This window comes from Mya arenaria, chromosome 15 (assembly GCF_026914265.1).
Source record: "Mya arenaria isolate MELC-2E11 chromosome 15, ASM2691426v1".
In the NCBI taxonomy this organism is placed as follows: Eukaryota; Metazoa; Mollusca; class Bivalvia; order Myida; family Myidae; genus Mya; species Mya arenaria.
This window is the reverse complement of record NC_069136.1, coordinates 8,119,232-8,143,510: the sequence shown is the minus strand read 5'-3', so window position 1 is coordinate 8,143,510 and position 24,279 is coordinate 8,119,232. Positions and strand designations below refer to the sequence as shown.

The 24,279-nt window shown below is 34.8% G+C and overlaps 2 protein-coding genes across 4 annotated transcripts; one reads left to right on the top strand and one right to left on the bottom strand.

Moving 5' to 3' along the window:
* Positions 1–2,021: 2,021 nt before the first annotated feature.
* LOC128220153 (C1q-related factor-like) lies at positions 2,022–4,311 on the bottom strand. The gene is made up of 2 exons (XM_052928431.1): positions 4,089–4,311; positions 2,022–2,428 (listed from the first exon to the last, which is right to left on the bottom strand). The coding sequence occupies exons 1-2, from the start codon at positions 4,309–4,311 to the stop codon at positions 2,022–2,024; spliced, it is 630 nt and encodes a 209-aa protein (XP_052784391.1).
* A 1,310-nt stretch (positions 4,312–5,621) lies between these two features.
* LOC128220766 (sperm axonemal maintenance protein CFAP97D1-like) lies at positions 5,622–23,643 on the top strand. Of its 3 annotated transcripts, XM_052929291.1 has the most exons (8): positions 5,622–5,830; positions 7,364–7,444; positions 12,768–12,886; positions 13,151–13,337; positions 13,882–13,983; positions 16,842–16,901; positions 18,324–18,421; positions 20,965–21,102. In XM_052929291.1, the coding sequence occupies exons 1-7, from the start codon at positions 5,714–5,716 to the stop codon at positions 18,387–18,389; spliced, it is 732 nt and encodes a 243-aa protein (XP_052785251.1). In that variant the 5' UTR covers positions 5,622–5,713; the 3' UTR covers positions 18,390–18,421; positions 20,965–21,102. The 3 variants fall into 3 exon arrangements, with proteins under 3 accessions (XP_052785251.1, XP_052785253.1, XP_052785254.1); XM_052929293.1 differs by lacking the exons at positions 13,882–13,983; positions 16,842–16,901; positions 18,324–18,421; positions 20,965–21,102 and adding an exon at positions 21,985–23,643 and having other exon boundaries at positions 5,625–5,830; XM_052929294.1 differs by lacking the exons at positions 13,882–13,983; positions 16,842–16,901; positions 18,324–18,421 and having other exon boundaries at positions 5,628–5,830; positions 20,965–22,126.
* Positions 23,644–24,279: the final 636 nt, after the last annotated feature.

Genomic DNA, 24,279 nt, shown 5'->3' with positions numbered 1-24,279 from the left:
TTTAAATGAGCAAGCTTTGAAAGCATATAACCATTTATTATCGATATTTAGTCGTGTCAATATAGATGTTAAAACAAAACTCTCATTGTTTGATGCGCTTGTTGTGCCAATTATTCTTTATGGCTCTGAGGTATGGGGGATTTACAACACAAATGACGTCGACAAGTTGCACTCAAAATTTTGTAAATTGCTGTTAGGAGTACGCCCCCAGACTTCAAATGCAGCTGTATTTGGTGAGTTGGGTAGATTCCCATTGTCTATCATATGCAAACAAAGAGCTTTAAGCTACTGGGCTAAGGTTATGAATAACCCAGATTCACTTATGTTTAACGTTTTTACTGAACAATGTAATTTATATAATGGTTTAAATAGAAATATCGCTAATAACTCAAATATAAACCTATGGTGTTTATCAGTCAAACGGGTGTTAGATAACCTCGGTCATGGTAATATTTTCTTTGAATTTAATGCTGATATCAATTATATACCAAATTTGGTGCAAAGACTGAGAGATCAATACGTACAACAATGGAGTGATATATTGTCTAATCAACCCAAAATGGAATACTATAAAGCATTTAAATGCGAATTTAAATACGAAAAATACTTAGATTGTGTTTATAATACTAAATCTAGACAAAAGTTGTCACAATTTCGATTATCTTCACATAATTTGGAAATTGAAAGGGGTAGATTTAATAATGTTATTAGGGCAGAACGTAAATGTAAATTATGTGCACAGAATACTGTTGAGTCAGAATTTCACTTTCTACTATGTTGTTCCGCTTATAGTGATATACGAAGAAAACATGGAATAAAATCACACTGGCCTAGCTTACTTAAATTTAAGAATTTATTATCCTGTCAAAATGTTAAGGTTATTAACAATGTTGCTAGATTTATTTCCGATGCAATGAAATTTCGAGAGGAAAAACTCCAACTTTTGGCTGCTTCTTAATTTTACTTAAATAATAATAATAGTAATGTCAAAAATATTGATTATAATTATAGTTATTATGAAAATGACAGAAATGACAATAATTAATCATGATATAGTTTGTATAACTCGTTAATTACTTAGTATATTGATTATTTCAACTGTCAATATATATACATTTTCATATGCATTTTATATTATATTTGTAATATTTATGCATGTACGTTTGTGTCTTGGCCATATCGATATTTATGCAATGTGTAAATGGCCAAAGGCAAGATGCCGATTTGCCAATAAAAACTTGTAAAAACTTGTTGTAAAACATAACAAAACATATGGTAGGTAGGTATAGGCATAACTTTTTTCTTGTGTTTTAAGAACCGGGATTCTGTAACAAACCGACTTATATCAGGGTATATTACTGGTGTAGAAAATTTTAGATATTAAATAGTCAAATTTAAACATATTCACTCAAAACACATTTTAAACAAACTAAGAGTAAAGAGTAAGGTCGGGAGGTGTAAATAAGGTCGGGTTAGTGGAAACATTTTTTTTACGCCTTACGAACGGAAATGACCGCTCCAATCTATGGTCAAGTATCCCTTGTGGATGCGGAAGGTCCCAGATAAAATCCCGAACACATCTAACCGAATAACGTTAAAAAGGGTACGAGTAGTTCCGGCATAAGGGGGTAGTATTCGGTGTAAAACACCCGGCACTAGCATCGGGTGTGAACCAATGATGCTATTAAAAGAGCTAGGATAATGCACATTGATCTCATTTTCTTTAAATATGCCGATATGACATGAAATTGAGGTCCCTTTTAACTCATTCATCTATAGACTGAAACCCTTATTCTCCCTCCTCAGAAAAAATCGTTAGATTTTTTACGGAAAATAACGTTGGGTACCAGCCTATGTATCTATGGCATTTCACGTACACCTTTAATATTGAATGCGCACGACAATGACAAGCCTAAATGCATCCAATGGGTGCGGCAGACATTTATAAACACTAAAATATTGTTGTTGTGTTTTATTTCCCTACAATTTTTTATACAATGACGCAAAGAGTGACAAAGTCCTCAATACAAAATTGCACCAGAGAACGTTGTGAACTGCTCTTGAAGCGGAACATTGGACACCTGCGTGATTTCCACCCATACGTTGTCACCGACCGCCAGTGGTATTATGGCTGCGTTCCCGCCTTGGAGATTCTGAGAGGCAAACGATCCTTCAGCAACTGCAAGGTTTACACGAACGCCGTTTTTCACCAGTTCGATCCAAGTTTCGCCGGTGCTGTGATGACCCATAAAGTAAATGAAAAGGTAGGTCCCAGGAATTGAAGCAGTGAAGTGGCCAGTAGCCGCAGAATAACGGTTCCCCTTGTTGAGCAGAACTTCGTCAAACTTAATAGGTTGCTTCACTGTCATGTGAGTGAGAGGTCGCGACAGTTTGACAGAGAAAGCAGCTAGCTCCTCTTGGCGCTTATCTGAAAATGGATTCAGTTTAAACACTATTTATTTTATATAAGTACATCAAGCATAAATGTATCCATACATACATGCATTGAGCCAATGTTGTTCATTTCATAATAATGAGGGTGTAACCCCCTCTCCTTTTGTCCGCGATACCCATCAAACTTCACAACTGCTCCACCAAAAGTGATAAATATGGACAGAGACAGGGAGAGTCTTATATCAGATTACTTTAAGGAAGGCCTTTCTTAAGCTAATATTGTATTATAAATTGACTTTTCTGTTTTCGCGCGATTACACATACACGTCAATGATCGCTTTCCACGTGAATTTTGGAAGAAATGTCCCCATCTGTAAGTAATTAAATAGAATATCCAGCAGCCAATATTTCGACAATTACTCATTTATTGTCTTTATAAACAATTGCATTTCTGGAATGATTTCCCTAAACTGGTTGTAATAGCGACACGATGTTACGCGATTGTGTAGTGTTGTGTTTTTGGGGAATCCAAAGAACCCAGGAACCCAACTTGTCCGCCTTGGTTATCACAATGCACCAGTCAATTGTAACCACGCCTCCCCCAGGTCCGGGGAACAGCGGACTTTGTCTTTCGGTCCAGTCAAGCCCGGCTAAAATACCCGCGTTGCGGGGACGAATTGCGCGAAGACAAAACCATTGCATTCACCCGTCACTGCGGGGCCACCTAGAAGGTAAAAACTCGGCCCATTTCCCTGGCTATCCCCGGCATATCCCCGGACCTGGTAGCGGAGGGGCGTGGTTACAATTGACTGGTGCACAAACCAATACGGAAGTTTACTAAACCTCACTCCTTTCCGAACGTTTCGGTAATAGAAGAAGAAGAAGAAGAAGAAGAAGAAGAAGAAGAAGAAGAAGAAGAAGAAGAAGAAGAAGAAGAAGAAGAAGAAGATTTTATTAACTATAAGCTTACAGCCCATCAGTTACATATAATATAAACATGTACAGTATATAAACATTTCCGATATAACAACTTTCAAAATCAATCATAATGTATAAACAAAGTAAAGTTATATCACATTTGCTTTAAATACTGAAAAATAGTTAGTGGAGAAAAGTGTCTAATGTCTAAACTGACGCATTTCAAAGCCCTTATAGACAAAACAACATAGTTTTCTAATAGCAGTTACATTTTCGCTCGAAATCAGTTCGATGAATTTAGGAATATTTGGATTGCGCCAATTATATCGCTTCATGTATAAGATTCTTAATTCATGGTATAAAGGACAGTCTAAGAGAAAATGGAATTCATCTTCAAGTGTATTACAAAGTTGGCATTTTCGTTCATTTCTTGGAATTATTTGGGGCTTGTGCCATCTGCCCATTTCTATTTCTAATCTGTGTGATGCTACTCTTAGTCGTGTTAAAGCTGTTCTGAATTTATTGTTTTGTATGGTGTCTAAATATGACTGATAAATCAAATTTGCAAATAGTATGTATGTTGACGCTCTTGATGACTCTCGTAATTCTTCATTCCATTTTTGCATGAAACAGTCTCTAGCCCTCATCTTAAAGGTGTGTATAAAATATTTTGTATTTACAACCCCTTGGTTAAGCCAAACTTCAGCGAATCCCATAGATTCTAACAGATTTTAATATGAGCAAAACAGTATTATTTTAAGTCGTTGTATGCTTACATCGAATATTGGCACTGACGTCTAACTTGGTCTCCAGTGCCTGAAACCTTGCCTCCAGTTTCTCCAGTTGATCGACTCTCTCCTGCAGTCTGGTGACATCCTCCTGGAGGCCAGTTATCAACGTCTTCGGCACGGTCACGAAATCTGCCTCCGGCTCTTCATTAGCTGTATCGATACTTTCGACATAGCTAGCAATGAAAAAAAAACACAGAATCGTTCGCATTTTGTGCATTTCAAACGAAAAGTATAACGAATTATTTGTCATCTACGGATGTGAAAGTGCGTATGGTCATAAATAGGTTATGCCTTTGAAGATAAGAACAACTTATCATAGCATTCACATCATATTCAACTATATACGTTTGAAAATATTAATTAAATCCCGTACTTTTGAATGAACTGGCCAACTACATATTCACACACATTATTTTGATAAAAATGGGAATTATTCGATACACAAGACTTAGAGGATTGTATACGTGGTACGCAAACACGTGAAACTGGGCAGTGTTCTGTACGGAAGACTTACAGAATGGTACCTGGTACGCCTAACACAAAACTCGGCAATATTCTGTGCAACGACACTCAAATTTCGTAAACTAGTATTTGTTACATATATGAAAGATTCGGGGAAAATTATAAGAGCATCAGTAAACAAGAAATGTGGTTGAATTTGTCGAATTTTAGTTCGTGAAAGATTGTTGTGCATGCTTACAAGTGTACAACCTTTGCAACGTGATATTTATGGTATTTTGTACACAATAGCTGGGGTCGGGACACACCCTGAGGGTGAATGCACCTTTATTTTCTACCTGTATTCTGCGTACCATAAATGAAACGATTTTGATATTGTACATGTACATGTAGTTCGCTGAAACTCAAAACTTGGCATAATTCGGTACGCACACTCTCAAAATCGCGAAATATTATTTATCACACATGGTTTTCATATGAAATTAAGGAGTATTCGGTATGCAAAAAGTGAGAGGGTTACACCCTTATCATCATGATTTATGAATGATTGTGAGAGTGTGTGTGTGTGTGGGGGGGGGGGGGGTCATAGGCTCGCACAAGAACAAAAACATTATGATTTTTTTTACTTTCGTTTATTTTTGTCAGATGATTTTGAATCCAAATTGCTGTACTATTCTAATGAAACCCGAAGTGCCCACAACTTAAAATGGACCGGAGATCGGCTTATAAAATGGGGCAGTGTGAGATTTATCATACATGTATGTATTAATTAGCCACAAGTAAATTAATCGTACAAATTAATATGTACTGTACAGACTAATAACTTCATAACTTTCTTTGTGCTGTTAATTCACTTGTAGCGAATCAATACATGAATATTCTACTGCTCCTGAACATATCGCTTAAAATCTTCATTAAAGTTTGGAGAAAAATGCATCAGGTACTCTTTTCCGTGCAGAAAAACCGCGCAAAAACAATAAACGATCAGTAGCGGAATTAACCGATTGTCTACCCGTTAACATTCGGCATCGTCGTTATGGAGATCGTAGCGCTTGATCACGTGACCGAGTTACCTGCCATTCAGGTGTATTGTGTATACAATCTGATCAGTGTATAAACTCGCGTGCTAAATTAGTAAAAAAGGAATAAAAATGCACAGTCAGGGACATACAAAGATGTTTCGCTCTTACCAGAGTGTTTTACCATCTTCTAATAAACTTTTACAAATGAGATGGGATCAGACGTACTACAAAGAACATCGGCGACTGGTAAGCTATTTTTCCGTTACCCCACCTCTCCAAGTCAATGGGCTGGTTAATGTATTGTCGCTACCGTTTTACTGTTCAAACATTTGTTATTGACATTAGTAAATACTTATGTTATAACTGAACGTCGACTGAATATGGTTATTATCAATGGCAAATATGGTTAAGATTATTCACTTTTGTTAGACATCAACCAATTTGATCCAAATATTTATAAAATTAAATCCTATCCTGGGGTTGAAACATTTTAAATAATGTATACTCCGTGACACAAATATGCTGCTTAATTTAATGAAGGCTGTATCCGCTGGTTCAGTAGAGAAATCTTTCAGTTTACCATTTTGTGGTATGTTTTACATTAACATTTTTGCTAATTGTTACCATTCACTAAATAAATTGAAATAAAGTTCAGCAATTCAATATTATTATAACAAACAGACTAATTCAATTTGTTGTCAACACCCAAACAAGTGATCACATTCAATTTGCTATGCAGCATGTTAACAATACTTTGTGATAAACACTGAATAAATCGAATATTATTTAAAACAGCTATTAATTAATAAAAGAAAAATGTTCAATAACACTTGTTTAAACAATTTGTAATTAAAGTTATTATACTCTAGCCAACCAAATTAATAATGAATTACAATGTACATACATAGCCAGTTTAAATTGTACTGACAGTTTATAACGCACACAGTATGTAGTGTGTTGGGGTAAGAACCAGCTGCCCGGTTAGCTCTGTTGGTTAGATTGCTGCATGAGCTAGTGTTCCACTGGTCATGGGTTTGAGCGCCCAACTGGTCACACTTTTCCTTCCAAGTTTACTTTAAGTATAAATATCGCTGGTCATTAGGTCACAGGTCCAGAAAATTGTGTAGCCAATTTGTCAATCCCACCAGAGAGGCCACCAGGGGTTCCTCTGCTTGCTGTTCTTGAGGGACATGTTTCTATAAAAGTCTTATAAAATAAGTCATATAGTGTTACTATCAAAGTTCATATTTTCATCATTAAACCCCCAATATCTGAAAAGCTTACATTTTTTTTGTCTTGGTGTGGACTGTTAAGTTGGCCTCCAAGTTTCACCCCAATGTCTTATCCTGGATCCACCTTTCAGTTATTTGAAAAAAACCATAAATTTTGCTAGTATTCAAGTTGAAAAAAAAAGAGGAAATAAAATTTTGCTGCATCATACGTAACTGTGATTTTTAGAGTTTTGAAGTTTAGTATGACTAACACATGTTTATTGAGACAGGGTCAATTCCTTTCCTGCGTATTGTATACTCCAATAGTTTCTGTCATAATCCTACATAAAAACTAGGGATGTTTCTAAAATCTTTGAGAGTCGGCATTGTAATATTGATGTTAATGCCCATTTTTTAGCTTCTGTATTACGCATTACCAAATTTGCGAGTTCTGAATACTCCTTAAGGATGCTTTTAAATAAATACTAAATGACAGAAAAGGAATATTAAAGCCTCACTGATGATTTATTTTATCAGTTCATGTATTGACGTTGACATTATTTTACAGGTGAAAGAAGCCCAGCCAATGGTGGACACAAAGGCTCCCGCCACATACATGCACTTGCATCTGAAACTCAAGAAACTGCAGGTAAGTCAGATATATAGGAAATGATTCTTGGAAAGCATGTACCTCAATTTAATACTAGTTCCATTGTTCTTAGCTCAAATGGTTAGCTTTTGTCTATTTTTCACTAGTTACATATAAAAAATGTACAAGTCTGTCTCTCAGTGTTAGGACTGGAGCAGGGGCATATTCGAAAAGGGAAGTTGCCAAAAAAGGAAAATTTGAATAAATAATAAATAATTTATTTTTATGGGGGTACCGTAATCTACTTATGCTCAGTTCACACCATTTCCTTATGCTTTTGCTTTGCTGTTATTTTTTGTGTTCACACTGTGTGTGCAATCTTACAGATTGACCGTTTTGACAACTTTTTATTTTTTTGTTTTCGAATGAGCAATTTTTTGCGTAAATGTCTTAAAAGCAATGTTACAAGACTGCTGACAAAAGATCAGAATACAGTTTTTCTTATTTGCATTCGAAAATTGGTGTTTTAAGATCAAAAGTGTTCCCAACGCATTCAGAAAAAAAAATTGGCAGTTTTCCATGCAATTCAGATCTGTTCTATTGTAAGTTATCTTTTATGACTGTATTGAAGGCTTTAATATCAAAATCAGCTGATTCTGAGACAAATACTAAAATAAATGTCAATCTAAGCGATTCATAGATGTTTCATTCAGTTAGATGTTTCATTAAGGAGTAAGGAGTTACCTTTAACATCAATTCAGAAGTTATTTAGTTACATATCCATATACTTCTGTGTCCCTTCCTTGGTGGTCTCCCATCACCATATACTCCTGTGTCCCTCTATGATGGTCTCTCATCTCCATATATACTCCTGTGTCCCTCTATGGTGGTCTCTCATCACCATATACTCCTGTGTCCCTCTATGGTGGTCTCTCATCACCATATACTCCTGTCTCCCTTCCTTGGTGGTCACTCATCCCCATATACTCAAGCTCCTGTGTCCCCCTATGGTGGTCTCTCATCACCATATACTCCTGTGTCCCTTGGTGGTCTCTCATCACCATATACTCCCGTGTCCCTCTATGGCGGTCTGTCATCACCATATACTCCTGTGTCCCTCTATGGTGTTCTCTCATCCCCATATACTCCTGTGTCCCTCTATGGTGGTCTCTCATCCCCATATACTCCTGTGTCCCTCTATGGCGGTCTCTCATCACCATATACTCCTGTATTCCTCTACTGTGATCTCTCATCACCATATACTCCTGTGTCCCTCTATGGTGGTCTCTCACCACCATATACTCTTGTGTTCCTCTACTGTGATCTCTCATCACCATATACTCCTGTGTCCCTCTATGGTGGTCTCTCACCACCATATACTCCTGTGTTCCTCTATGGTGATCTCTCATCACCATATACTCTTGTGTCCCTCTATGGTGGTCTCTCATCGCCATATACTCCTGTGTCCCTCTATGGTGGTCTCTCACCACCATATACTCCTGTGTTCCTCTATGGTGGTCTCTCATCACCATATACTCTTGTGTCCCTCTACGGTGGTCTCTCACCACCATATACTCCTGTGTTCCTCTATGGTGGTCTCTCATCACCATATACTCTTGTGTCCCTCTATGGTGATCTCTCACCACCATATACTCCTGTGTCCCTCTATGGTGGTCTCTCATCACCATATAACCCTGTGTTCCTCTACTGTGATCTCTCATCACCATATACTCCTGTGTCCCTCTATGGTGGTCTCTCACCACCATATACTCCTGTGCCCCTCTATGGTGGTCTCTTATCCCCATATACTCCTGTGTCCCTCTATGGTGGTCTCTCATCGCCATATACTCATGTGTCCCTCTATGGTGGTCTCTCATCATCATACACTCCTGTGTACCTCTATGGTGGTCTCACATCCCCATGTACTCCTGTGTCCCTCTATGGTGGTCACTCATCCCCATGTACTCCTGTGTCCCTCTATGGTGGTCTTTCATCACCTTCAATATTCATTATCATCATTGACACCATGTTGTATTGAAATAATATGGCAATTCTATATTACTAGCTTCTGACAATGGCGTTGGAGTCTTAAAGGTTACACATTTATGTGATATTTTCAATGTGATCTATCAATTTCACCTGTTTTCTCTCTTTGCCCTGTGCTTGCAAAACAGCATTAAAAGATGGATCTTATATTTGATTATGATTACAAGTTGTAAATCATTTAAAATAATGATGATCAAAGAACTCATTCTCTGTTATAAAACTAACATAAGCCTTCAGTCCTTCAAACTGTTTAAATAGAAGTGATAATGCAAACAAAGTTGATGGTCAAGTGGCCTGTTTTGTCCACTGTGTATCGGTGAAATCGCAGCCAAAATACAAATATTTGCTCTATTTTCTCTCATATTGTTTAGCAACTGATGGTTTCAACTCCCTTATCTTCTCCGATTATGAGAGTTTAGTTTTCATACTGCTCAATATTTCTTAATGGTTTATATTGAAGAGATATCGATCTTTCACACATTTCTATTGAACATTTTTATAAGCCAGTCTGGTATCCATAAAAACGGTATTAGTACAGGGTTTGCTCATTTCTTATTGAGAGATGATTTATTTAATTATGGGTAAACATTCATGATCATCGTTAATCTCTAACAGAAAATCAATTAAATATCTAATTGATACACAGGTATTGATGCACAGCAGGGGGGCAGTATGTCATTTATAATTTATAATGTCTTTTTATTAACTGTGGGATTTCTATAGACACACTGCAGTGTTAGCTTGATAATATCCAGGACATTTCCTTGTGTATTTTCATATTACAGCATTCTGCTTTTAGGTTTGTGGTTTAATTTTTTAAAAGTTCTAGGCTAAAGGGTTTGTGTGTGTGTGTGTTTTCCTGACCTATCCTATGCAAGCAGACAAAACATATCTGAATGTTACGTACTTTTTTCGCCTTTGGGACACATTTCTGACAGATTCTTGCATCGGAAAACGCTTAAATCTATCCAGACCAAACACAATATATTTTTATATTGAAAATCCTATTAGTAATACCTTTATTTAAAAAAGAAATATCCCGACCTACCTACCCAATGTTTTCGACCATGAAATTGGCAACAATAAAGATATTTTATGCCTTAAATATCTTAAGCTTAATTTAAACAATTTCTGAGTTGGTCAAGATATTTTTATTTATCAAAAACCTTTAAAAAGGCAGTCTGTGAATACATTCATACTGTTATATATTATTAGTTTGATAATGATATTAAAAAAAGATTATTTTTTTTAGCCACCACAATTTTAAGTAAGAATCTTCAGCTAAATAGTTTAAGTAATTCCATGTTTGAATAAACATATAATAGTGTATATTTAACAGGCAAACCCATTTTCATTTCAATGATAGTGATGTCTTTATGTTAAAATCCCCCACACAAATATGTAAGTTTAATATCTATCTGTATTATTGGTCTGTCCAATTCTATTCCGCTCAAAGTCAATAAAATAGGATTTATGCTTGTAAAATGGTCCGAAACTGTGCTTTATATTGCCGCAGTTATTGTGCGAACAATTTCACTCGCATCGTGTAGGTAAATACTTAATAAGTGTTCAACATCTTTGCTTAATGATAAATGTTATTTATTGTAGCAACAATAGTCCTGTAGTTGAGGGGAGCTCAAATTTCTTTGATGATCAATATATTGAATTGTACATGTGCCTGTTAATGGAGTTCAAAAGACTTTAAAGTATGCCATTATATAGACTTTTCAGGAAGGCAGGAATACTCAACAATTAAGAATATGACATTGAGGCCTTTAGCCCTCCCTAATATGCCAAGTGTTTTCTCCGACTTTATACAAATTGTATATGAACTCATTGAAATATCTAGTTTAAGTATTTTAGAATTTAATTATTCTTAAAAGACTGACTAATTTAAACATGTTAATGTAAATTGGGTCAATTGAATTTTGAGGTTTAATTAGTTCCATCTTCAATTTTTTTTTATTCACCTGAAGGGCAGACAAAAGATGTTCATCTTTGAATTATAAACAATTTTAAGTTGGAAGATAAAGATTTATTTTTTTCAGATAGTCAAATGCAAGATATGATATATATTCATTATTAATTTTCTTATCTATAAACTCAAAAATAAAGTTGAATATATCCTAGCTGACCTGGGTTACCTCGTTTATACATCATTGAAATATTCATCACAATGAAAATGGGTGCAATGAATTTTGAGAATGTGAAACTTTGATAGAAAAAATAAAATGTTTAGGACCCAATAATAAAATTAATGAACAGCCATTTTAACTGATTTATTTTTAAATGATTGAATAAATATCTGAATGGCGATTGCATTTGCAGAGACATGCAAGTAAACTTTTTTTGTTTTATTTATTACCGGTAAACAAATTATAAAGTTTAAAATTGGTCGGTCGCAAAAGTGGCATGCAATTTGTTAAGTCTACTTCAAATATGCACTATGCAGATTTTGACACTCCAAGCTACAATTTACCATCCATAATAAGTGTATGTACTTGTAATGGTGAAAACAAAATTAATTCCAAGTGAGCCACAGTGATCGTAGGAATAAGTTTGTTTAATTTCTAAAACCTGTACTACAACTGGCTTATAGTTATCGTTGAGACTCAGGGAAAGATGTCATTGAGTATTGCAGGTCATTACGCCCAATATATGAATATACTCAGTCACAAACACCAATAAACAATATACAGTGAACAAAACAGTTAGCTCCATTTGGCCTGTTTGAAGCAATGAACTATATCGATGGCCTCACTAACTGTCTTCCAAATATCGAAGTTTCAAAATCCCATGTTTTCAGTAGCAAGGGTTTTAGAATTTGATCTTGGTAATTTGATCAAACATTTTTTTACAAAATGCCGAAGTTGCAATTTTTGTAGTTACAGTTTCTGCAGGCTCAGCATTTTTGCTTCTCTGTGAGATTTCCAGTCATTGCTCGACATTTTGATTACATGATACAACACCATTTTCTCATCAGACTATTTACTCGGTATTTTTCTGTTAAATGCGGCTTGCCTTTATGATTTCAGTGATGTTAACATTCTAAAACAGATAAAATGCAGCTTCGGCATTTTGAAGTGATGCCATCGATATGTAATAATAAGTATTTATTTTTTCTTGGTCTTCATAACAATTCAGTTGGCAGGCCGGGTGCATGCAGCCTGGAGCCAACTTAATTTGCTTAGAAGTCCAAAAATACTGACTTTTTAGTGTCTGGTGCAAATGCCCCTGTATTAGGCATGAGCTTAGCCTCTAATTCTGCTCAGAATCATTGGATTTATTACGTGTTATACAGTGATGATGTAAAGGATGGAAATCATAACTGTTTCAGTTGGAGGAAGAGCGACTTGCGACAATAGAGCGTGACAACCGGATCCTTCTGGAGAAGATGTCTTACATCATGAGGACGAGGGGGCGCGTAGATAATAGGAACAACTATGAATACAAAAGGTAAGATGAGATAGTTAAAAAGAATATGTGCATAAACAGAAGTAGAAATGTGCAGTAAATAAAGCTGATGGTATATCAGACATTTTCTTAATTCTTAAATTTGAGTTACATTTATTTAATATGAAAAAACTTTCATACACAAAATAATAAAAAGGGAATAAAACAATAGTAGTTAAATAGCTAAGGTACCGTTACTTCCGATCAAAGTTTTTTGGGTTCTGATTCAAATCCTGAGTTTTGAAATGTTTTATGGTTGTTTTCAAGCTTAAATCGGGAGAAGCGACAGCGTGAGTTGTTAAGAGTCACAAAGGAAAACCAGGCAATATTGAAGCGTATCATGTTGAGAAAGCCAGAATACAGCGCACAGAAGTGGCAAAATGAATGGGAAGAGAACCAGGCATTCATGGATAGCATCTCACACTTTCCCAAGGACTGGTGGTTAGAGGAAAAGGTAGGTGCAGTTACTCTCTTACTTTCTTAAATCTGCTTAAATAAGAGTATTTACTCTCTAAATAAGGGAGACAACTCTAATAATATTGACTGATGGCCTCAGGACTGGTGGTATATCTTGCTACTTGTCTAAATTTGTTTAAACAAGAGAAGTAACTCTTCTTACTTTGAAGTACTTTTGTTATTTTAATGTGTCTGTATGAAAAGCGGCTGTTGCATGTTACTATTTTACAAATAGGGGAAGTCATTCCTGTATGAAGAGTTCTGTTTTAATATACAATATATATCTTAATAAACATGTATTGTAAAGCTTGTGTTATACTTTTGCAACAAATTTCTGTTCTATGAATTCAAAACTTTGACATCATGTGTGACTGCAAGTGCTTGATTTTCCATGTATCTAATTCTTTATGTGTTCAAAAGCTTCAGTTACCAATTAATAACATAGTTTCAGTGCTTGGTGTATTGTAAATAATGCTCAATGAACAATATAGATAAATCTATTAAGTTGACACAAATGACATACAATTTTGACATACATGCAGAACGCAACAATGAATTCTAGCCGAACTAGCCTAGCTAGGTCCAGAACATTTAACAATGGCGATCGACAAAAAACCTTTGAGGAGAACTCCCCATATGGAAAGGTATTCAATGCGTACACACTGATCCTGCACTTACCACGCACTGTTTGTTGTCATGACATCATCGAGTTCGGAGTCATGTCCCGTCAATTAAAACCTAATGGTCTAAATTATAAATCCATCCATGGTCAAGGAAATGCACAGTAAATACCATCTGTTCCTTTTCCTAGTTTTAGTGTAATATATGCACAATCTACAGCAGATTTTGTGAAATAAAATATATTGACAGTCATTGTCCCTTATAATATCACATATCTGTTCATCACATAAACATCATTCATCATTCATGATTTATTGGCACTAAGTTAACTGTCCCTGACAACGCAACAGTGTCCATTTGTGTACATGCACACATTACGTAATCTTTTCATGACTAAAAAGTAATTTCATTGTTCCTTGTCCCTCATTTTGAATGTAACTTATTGGCAAGATGTCCACTGTCCCTAATAACACATTCTAAACACTTTTTATTGGCAATCAGTCCATGATGTTCACAGTAACACATTGTAAATGCTGTTCATTGGCAAACAGTCCATGGTGTCCACAGTAACACATTGTAAATGCTGTTCATTGGCAAACAGTCCATGATGTCCACAGTAACACATTGTAAATGCTGTTCATTGGCAAACAGTCCATGGTGTCCACAGTAACACATTGTAAATGCTGTTCATTGGCAAACAGTCCATGGTGTCCACAGTAACACATTGTAAATGCTGTTCATTGGCAAACAGTCCATGATGTCCACAGTAACACATTGTAAATGCTGTTCATTGGCAAACAGTCCATGATGTCCACAGTAACACATTGTAAATGCTGTTCATTGGCAAACAGTCCATGATGTCCACAGTAACACATTGTAAATGCTGTGCATTGGCTATCAGTCCATGATGTCCACAGTAACACATTGTAAATGCTGTGCATTGGCTATCAGTCCATGATGTCCACAGTAACACATTGTAAATCCTGTTCATTGGCAAACAGTCCATGGTGTCCACAGTAACACATTGTAATTGCTGTTCATTGGCAAACAGTCCATGGTGTCCACAGTAACACATTGTAAATGCTGTTCATTGGCAAACAGTCCATGGTGTCCACAGTAACACATTGTAAATGCTGTTCATTGGCAAACAGTCCATGGTGTCCACAGTAACACATTGTAAATGCTGTTCATTGGCAAACAGTCCATGATGTCCACAGTAACACATTGTAAATGCTGTTCATTGGCAAACAGTCCATGATGTCCACAGTAACACATTGTAAATGCTGTTCATTGGCAAACAGTCCATGATGTCCACAGTAACATATTGTAAATGCTGTTCATTGGCAAACAGTCCATGATGTCCACAGTAACACATTGTAAATGCTGTTCATTGGCAAACAGTCCATGATGTCCACAGTAACACATTGTAAATGCTGTTCATTGGCAAACAGTCCATGATGTCCACAGTAACACATTGTAAATGCTGTGCATTGGCTATCAGTCCATGATGTCCACAGTAACACATTGTAAATGCTGTGCATTGGCAAACAGTCCATGATGTCCACAGTAACACATTGTAAATGCTGTTCATTGGCAAACAGTCCATGATGTCCACAGTAACACATTGTAAATGCTGTTCATTGGCAAACAGTCCATGATGTCCACAGTAACACATTGTAAATGCTGCTCATTGGCAAACAGTCCATGATGTCCACAGTAACTCATTGTAAATGCTGTTCATTGGCAAACAGTCCATGATGTCCACAGTAACTCATTGTAAATGCTGTTCATTGGCAAACAGTCCATGATGTCCACAGTAACACATTGTAAATCCTGTTCATAATGGCAAACAGTCCATGATGTCCACAGTAACACATTGTAAATGCTGTTCATTGGCAAACAGTCCATGATGTCCACAGTAACACATTGTAAATGCTGCTCATTGGCAAACAGTCCATAGTGTCCCTAGTTTCTCATTGTAAATGTTGTCCATGGTGTCCCTAGTTTCTCATTGTAAATGCTGTTTATTGGCAATCAGTCCATTGTGTCCCTAATTTCTCATTGTAAATGCTGTTTATTGGCAATCAGTCCATGGTGTCCCTAGTTTATCATTGTAAATGTTGTCCATGGTGTCCCTAGTTTCTCATTGTAAATGCTGTTTATTGGCAATCAGTCCATGGTGTCCCTAATTTCTCATTGTAAATGCTGTTTATTGGCAAACAGTCCATAGTGTCCCTAGTTTCTCATTGTAAATGCTGTCCATGGTGTCCCTAGTTTCTCATTGTAAATGCTGTTTATTGGCAATCAGTCCATGGTGTCCCTAGTTTCTCATTGTAAATCCTGTTTATTGGCAATCAGTCCATGGTGTCCCTAGTTTCTCATTGTAAATCCTGTTTATTGGCAATCAGTCCATGGTGTCCCTAGTTTCTCATTGTAAATCCTGTTTATTGGCAATCAGTCCATGGTGTCCCTAGTTTCTCATTGTAAATCCTGTTTATTGGCAATCAGTTCATAGTGTCCCTAGTTTCTCATTGTAAATAATGTTTATTGGCAATCAATTCATTGAAGTGTCCCTAGTTACTTATTTTTTTTTTTATAAAAATGATTGTCAAGAGCACATTGCACCACTTTGTTTAAAAGTAGTAAACAAATATTTCTGTCATTATTAATATTAGTTAAATCCATATTTTAAAGCAATATTAAGTCTGAATATTATACTGATATAACTTGATTCCTTATAAACTGATGTTGAGTTAATTTAAGCAAGAAGAGGAAAAAGAATTAAGTATGAAATTTTAACAGCACATTGTAACATATTGTGTATATTGATTACAAATCTTTGATATCACAAATTAACTGTGTATATGCATTGCTATTTTAGCCCCAGCCGGGACTTACCCGGGGTGGTACAATGTATGACAGCGGGCTTTCCCGCACACAGGTACACATGCACTGAGTGAGCACAGGGAAATGGGGTTGGTTGGGTGGTTAAACAATATTATAATGACATGAACTTTAATAGGGGTTGCTTTGTTAAAGGACATTATTATGACGTTAACTGTAATTGGGGAAAACTTTGTTATGGGACATTATAATGACATGAACTGTAATTGGGGGTTACTTGGTTATAGGACATTATTATGACATTAACTGTAATTGGGGGTAACTTTGTTATGGGACATTATAATGACATGAACTGTAATTGGGGGTTACTTGGTTATAGGACATTATAATGACATGAACTGTAATTGGGGGTTACTTGGTTATAGGACATTATTATGACATGAACTGTAATTGGGGGTTACTTGATTTTAGGACATTATAATGACATGAACTGTAATTGTGGGTTACTTGGTTATAGGACATTATAATGACCTGAACTGTAATTGGGGGTTACTTGGTTATAGGACATTATTATGACATGAACTGTAATTGGGGGTAACTTTGTTATAGGACATTATAATGACATGAACTGTAATTGGGGGTTACTTGGTTATAGGACATTATTATGACATGAACTGTAATTGGGGGTTACTTGATTATAGGACTATTATGACATGAACTGTAATCGGGGGTTACTTGGTTATAGGACATTATAATGACATGAACTGTAATTGGGGGTTACTTGGTTATAGGACATTATAATGACATGAACTGTAATTGGGGGTTACTTGGTTATAGGACATTATTATGACATGAACTGTAATTGGGGGTAACTTTGTTATAGGACATTATAATGACATGAACTGTAATTGGGGTTTACTTGGTTATAGGACATTATTATGACATGAACTGTAATTGGGGGTTACTTGATTATAGGACATTATTATGACATGAACTGTAATTGTGGGTTACTTGGTTATAGGACATTATTATGACATGAACTGTAATTGGGGGTTACTTGATTATAGGACATTATTATGACATGAACTGTAATTGTGGGTTACTTGATTATAGGACATTATTATGACATGAACTGTAATTGGGGGTTGCTTGGTAATAGGATATTATTATGACATGAACTGTAATTGGGGGTTACTTGGTTATAGGACAATACTATGACATGAACTTTAATCGGGGGTTTCTTTGTTATATGACATTAATATGACATGAATACCTGCATTTATAAGACAAAATTTAAAGTTCATTATTTTCTGCGCAATAAATGAAAGATTGAAATAAAACTAAAAATATGTAACTTTAGAAACATTATGTATTTCTCATAACTGAAAAACACAACAGTTTTTGCATCACTTTATTTCATGAATGATTTCACAGAGTCTTTAATGATACATGTATAATAAAAAAATTATTCTATAAAGTCAACTGAAAATTGTATCAATTTTATGAACTTTCTAAAAAGAAATCTGCAAGCACGAAGAAACGCAGTATCAGCAAAACTGAAGAGTCTACTGAAGAAGAGGCTTAGTTACCATAGCAACACAACCACACAATGTACATGTAGGTCTACAGCACAAAGAAAGGGTCTTTTTGAGTGCCTGGTTTCAGCAAATTCTTTGCACGGGGACTTTTTATAATCATAGATTTCCACTTTTATCAGAATATGTCTGTAAGAGCATGAAAGTAGGCTTTTATACTTAAAGGAACATTCTGTCAGATAATTAACTAAAGTTATTATTGAATTAATATCAATCATTAATTTATGTTTTCATCATCAAGATACAAGAAGTTTTATTTATAGTCAGGTATATGCTTACAAGAAACATTAGCTCATTGAGCTATTTTCCGACATCCTCATCACTGTCATCGCTGTTGTTGTCATCATCATCATCATCATCATCATCATCAAGTAACACTCATAGTCACAATCAAATTCACCACCACCACCACCACCACCATCACCACCAGTACCAAACATCATAATCCCATTAATGTTGTTATGTTTTTATCAAACACCAGGTTATGCTCAATGAACATTTTCAGTCTATTCAGACATCACAAAAAGAAGGGCAGAATGATGAAGGATGTATCACACTGTATCTTTTTTTCATATTCTTGATTTCAATGCATCATTGCGCATTATTTTCTGACACACAGGTGACAGTTTAAGTAGCTTGTATAGTGTTTATACTTACTTCTTCAATCTCTTCATTCCATATTGCAAAAATATTTTTTGTCTTGCTAAATGCTCCAGGTAAATAGGCTGATGAAAAAACATGAAACATTATCCTTCTTTTATCAATGTTAGAACCAGTTCAGGGATTAAAACAACATTTAACTGTCATTACAGAATTCTTCCTATCAATGTAGTACCTGTTCAGAGAAAACAACAGTTAAATCTCATTTCAAGATTCTTCCAATCTATGTAGTATCTGTTCAGAGAAAACAATCTATGTAGTACCTGTTCAGAGAAAACAATCTATGTAGTATCTGTTCAGAGAAAAAACAATCTATGTAGTATCTGTTCAGAGAAAAAACAATCTATGTAGTACCTGTTCAGAGAAAACAATCTATGTAGTACCTGTTCAGAGAAAACAATCTATGTAGTATCTGTTCAGAGAAAACAATCTATGTAGTATCTGTTCAGAGAAAACAATCTATGTAGTATCTGTTCAGAGAAAACAATCTATGTAGTATATGTTCAGAGAAAACAATCTATGTAGTATCTGTTCAGAGAAAAAACAATCTATGTAGTATCTGTTCAGAGAAAAAACAATCTATGAAGTACCTGTTCAGAGAAAACAATCTATGTAGTACCTGTTCAGAGAAAACAATCTATGTAGTACCTGTTCAGAGAAAACAATCTATGTAGTATCTGTTCAGAGAAAAAACAATCTATGTAGTACCTGTTCAGAGAAAACAATCTATGTAGTATATGTTCAGAGAAAACAATCTATGTAGTACCTGTTCAGAGAAAACAGTCTATGTAGTACCTGTTCAGAGAAAACAATCTATGAAGTATCTGTTCAGAGAAAAAACAATCTATGTAGTACCTGTTCAGAGAAAACAATCTATGTAGTATATGTTCAGAGAAAACAATCTATGTAGTATCTGTTCAGAGAAAAAACAATCTATGTAGTATCTGTTCAGAGAAAAAACAATCTATGTAGTACCTGTTCAGAGAAAACAGTCTATGTAGTATCTGTTCAGAGAAAACAATCTATGTAGTACCTGTTCAGAGAAAACAGTCTATGTAGTACCTGTTCAGAGAAAACAGTCTATGTAGTACCTGTTCAGAGAAAACAGTCTATGTAGTACCTGTTCAGAGAAAACAGTCTATGTAGTACCTGTTCAGAGAAAACAGTCTATGTAGTACCTGTTCAGAGAAAACAATCTATGTAGTACCTGTTCAGAGAAAACAATCTATGTAGTATCTGTTCAGAGAAAACAATCTATGTAGTACCTGTTCAGAGAAAACAGTCTATGTAGTATCTGTTCAGAGAAAACAGTCTATGTAGTATCTGTTCAGAGAAAACAATCTATGTAGTACCTGTTCAGAGAAAAACAGTCTATGTAGTACCTGTTCAGAGAAAACAGTCTATGTAGTATCTGTTCAGAGAAAACAGTCTATGTAGTATCTGTTCAGAGAAAACAATCTATGTAGTAACTGTTCAGAGAAAACAGTCTATGTAGTATCTGTTCAGAGAAAACAGTCTATGTAGTATCTGTTCAGAGAAAACAATCTATGTAGTACCTGTTCAGAGAAAACAATCTATGTAGTACCTGTTCAGAGAAAACAATCTATGTAGTACCTGTTCAGAGAAAACAATCTATGTAGTACCTGTTCAGAAAAAACAATCTATGAAGTACCTGTTCAGAGAAAACAATCTATGAAGTATCTGTTCAGAGAAAACAGTCTATGTAGTACCTGTTCAGAGAAAACAATCTATGTAGTACCTGTTCAGAGAAAACAACAGTTCATTCTCATTGCAAGATTCTTCCAAACGTTTCAAGTGAAAGTAATTACAATGATGTTGTTTTATGTTTTGCTAACTTTTATACTAACAGCTAGTTTACATGTTTGTGTGCTTTTTGTGTTTCAGACAAAATCGTCTAAACCTAACACCCCTGCTCAGCAGTCGAAGCCTACGTCGGCAACCAACAAACAAGAAGAAGAGGTCAATGAAGAGCCGCAGGATCGTAAAGATGATGACGTAGAAGCCAACTAGATGAATAGAGATACTAAACATGTCTACCTAACAATATCATATCATGCGAACAGTTTGCAGACAATACGATTTACATATCACGTGGAATCATAGTTTTCAGGTTAACCCATTTTTCGGGCCTAACTTAACAAGCTTAAAGTTTTATCAGTGTTTCAGGAAGACGTAACTTCTGAGATTCAGACTCAATTTGTGGTTTTGCGGAATGTTTCCATTTTTATCTTGGCCATAAGGCAGCATTACAGTTAACTGCATGTAATCAATTGCTTTTGTTAAAGAGTAAGGTTTTAAGTGTAACAACTTTACTAATGAAAATCTTGTGTATGGAGCACAAGACATGTGTTTTAACATGCTAGTAATGAAACCATGCAAAACAGTGAATGTTCACCTTTGTCTTTACATGAAGCTGAATTAATTCTTACCCATGTTTTTTTCTATATCAGCAGTCATACATGCTTGACAAGTTTTGTTCTTTTGTGTTTATTTACCATTTTGACCATGAACATTTTTGTTCACTCCCACAGGGAGTAAACTTCTGACTTTCTAGGTATTCATGAATTTTGTGAAAATATTCATATAAGTAAACATTTCCTATTTTAATCAAATTTACTCATACAAATGAATAATTTTCACCGTTTTGTTGCATATTTTCATATTTCTGTTGTCCAATCATATTTCTTTTAATTCAGTTCAATAGAAAGACAATTCTACAATGTTGAACATTTTTAACTTAAAGGTTTCTTTACGGATATGGCCCTTCAGGTGGCTATTGATCATAAAACTCTTACGATGTTCAAACACTGTTATATTTACCCTTATCTTGTATGAATACAATGAGGTTTTAATTGTTAATGATGTTGTGTAATGATACTTTATGTATGTACACTTACACTTAAGCAACCAACAACTGAGCCCACACAACCTCAACAAACAAAGCTCCCAAAACCTCAACCAACACCTCCTGCTGATACTCCAGATAAAAAAGTAAAACCAGTGACTCCTCCAATAGCACAAGACAGAAAAAGTGATGACATGCTAATTTGAATTTAACCTACAATTAGTGATCTTTGTTGCAAATATAAAATCATGACAATGTATAAAAGATGTTTGCATTTTGTAAAGAAAAAAATATGATTTGTTTAATTCTCATTTGTTTTTCTTCAAAATTTGGTACGTAGGCTGATATTATTTTTTTAAATAATTGAAAAAGACGTTTATTTAAAGGTAGATTGTTTCATGCATAAGTACTTTATAATCCAGTTGCAGATGTACATTAAAGAAAAGATTAATAGTTAGCAGGTTCCTTTTGAGACAAAAACAACATTTTTTTTTAAAAACATTAATTGTAGAAAAATATATTTCATAAAAATATGTATAAATAAAATGTACAAGACCTGAACTTATTAAAAACATGTTACTTTAAACGTTAATAGCTTTCAGACGTTGATTGCAATGATTGAAATATTGAAATAGTTAATTAAATTGTTTTCTAATAATAATGATAGAGAAAATATAAAGCATTATTTTATGTAATCCAGTTGTCAATGTATTTTCACATTTTATCGTGTTTTAAGTATTTTTTCACAAACCAAAGACTTTTTTGTATGAAACATTCCATGGTTGTCAGTATTACGGCTTTATTTGTTCGGATGATTGATATGGTCATTTTGAATGTTATTGTTTTTAATAATATTGATGTAATCTATACAATTTAGAAAACATAAATGTTTATGTTTATTTTTATAAGCATTAAACATTTTCAGACATTCTATATATATATATATATATATATATAGACATGTCTTATTGCAAAAGTTTATATTTATGTTACAAAAGTTTCAGAGCAATTTATATAAGATCTGAATTCTGCTTTATTTAAATTATTATTGAGATTTTCTATGTTCATTTTAAGCTTGTTTTTTGTTTGTCTTCTGGAGTTATGCCCCTTGTTTGAGACAAGCATCGTTGTTCGCTCGGGGGCGCTCCTGTATTATATTTTCGCTGCCAATAAGGTATTTCGCATAGATTATTTGTCTGTAGTATTGTTCATAATCACTGTTAGTGTTTGACTCATTTACGCTGTAAATATAATTGTACATTTTAGATAGGTGTGTAATGCTCCAATGATGTTTAAGGTTTAGTTGGTCAAACATGATACTGAAGATCTTGGTTCCCCTGATCATGAATTAATTTAAATGAATTTCCTTGTTTCTACCAATTTTCATCAAATTTGGCTAAATTTCTATAAGAAGAAGAAGAAAATCAACATATCGCTTTAATTATAATGTATCTTTATATGTCATGAATTTTATGCAAGATTTTGTTGTTAAGTTTATTATTTACAGCATTATGCTTTTGTGTAAGTTTCTGCTGTATCATACTTCATTACATTTCAACATCTGTGATAGCCTTTATTCTAATGTTGCATGTTATACACAGTTTTACAAGTGATAAAAAATTAAATGCATTGTATACAAGATCTGAGTATTTGGGCTGAATAAGTTGTTTGTGTCTTTTTATGTGTAAACCATTTTCCTAATAAAATTTACAACTATTCCACAGTACTTGTTGTCTTCTGTGAAATGCATTTATTCCGGACATTGAAATATGTACATTTCTAGAGGAACAATGAGTGAACATTATTGTTACAGTTAATTCCATAAAGCCTGTACCAAATTTTGATCTAAAGGTCAAAGGTGAAGGTCACAGTGACCTTGAGCAATAAAATGAATTCTAATCAATAACAAAACGAATTTAAATGTAATAGGGTTGTTTCTTATGGCCACAACTATAATAACAGTCTAACTCAGCAGTTAGGGTTCAGTGTAGTTGGATAACACGTCGGAAGTCTTCAGGGGCTTTTATTACATGTATTATAAATCCACAGCTCAGCAGCTCATAGTAGGCCAAACTGCCTTTATATTTTCCCTGACATATATACATTCAACCGGTGCCGCAAATCTTCAATATCTTTTCCCGCCAATTCCAAAAATTACAGATAAAGTAAAATATGACGTGTTCGCCTTGAAGACATAGAACAGAATAATCCAGTGTTCCCACATATAAATGTCAATTTAGGGATTATAGTCACAGATGACCACACAGCAATTATATTTTAAAATTACTAAGAAAGACAACTCTGTACATACCGGTAACATCAAAGCTGATTTGCTTGTTTTCTCCCTTGCATTA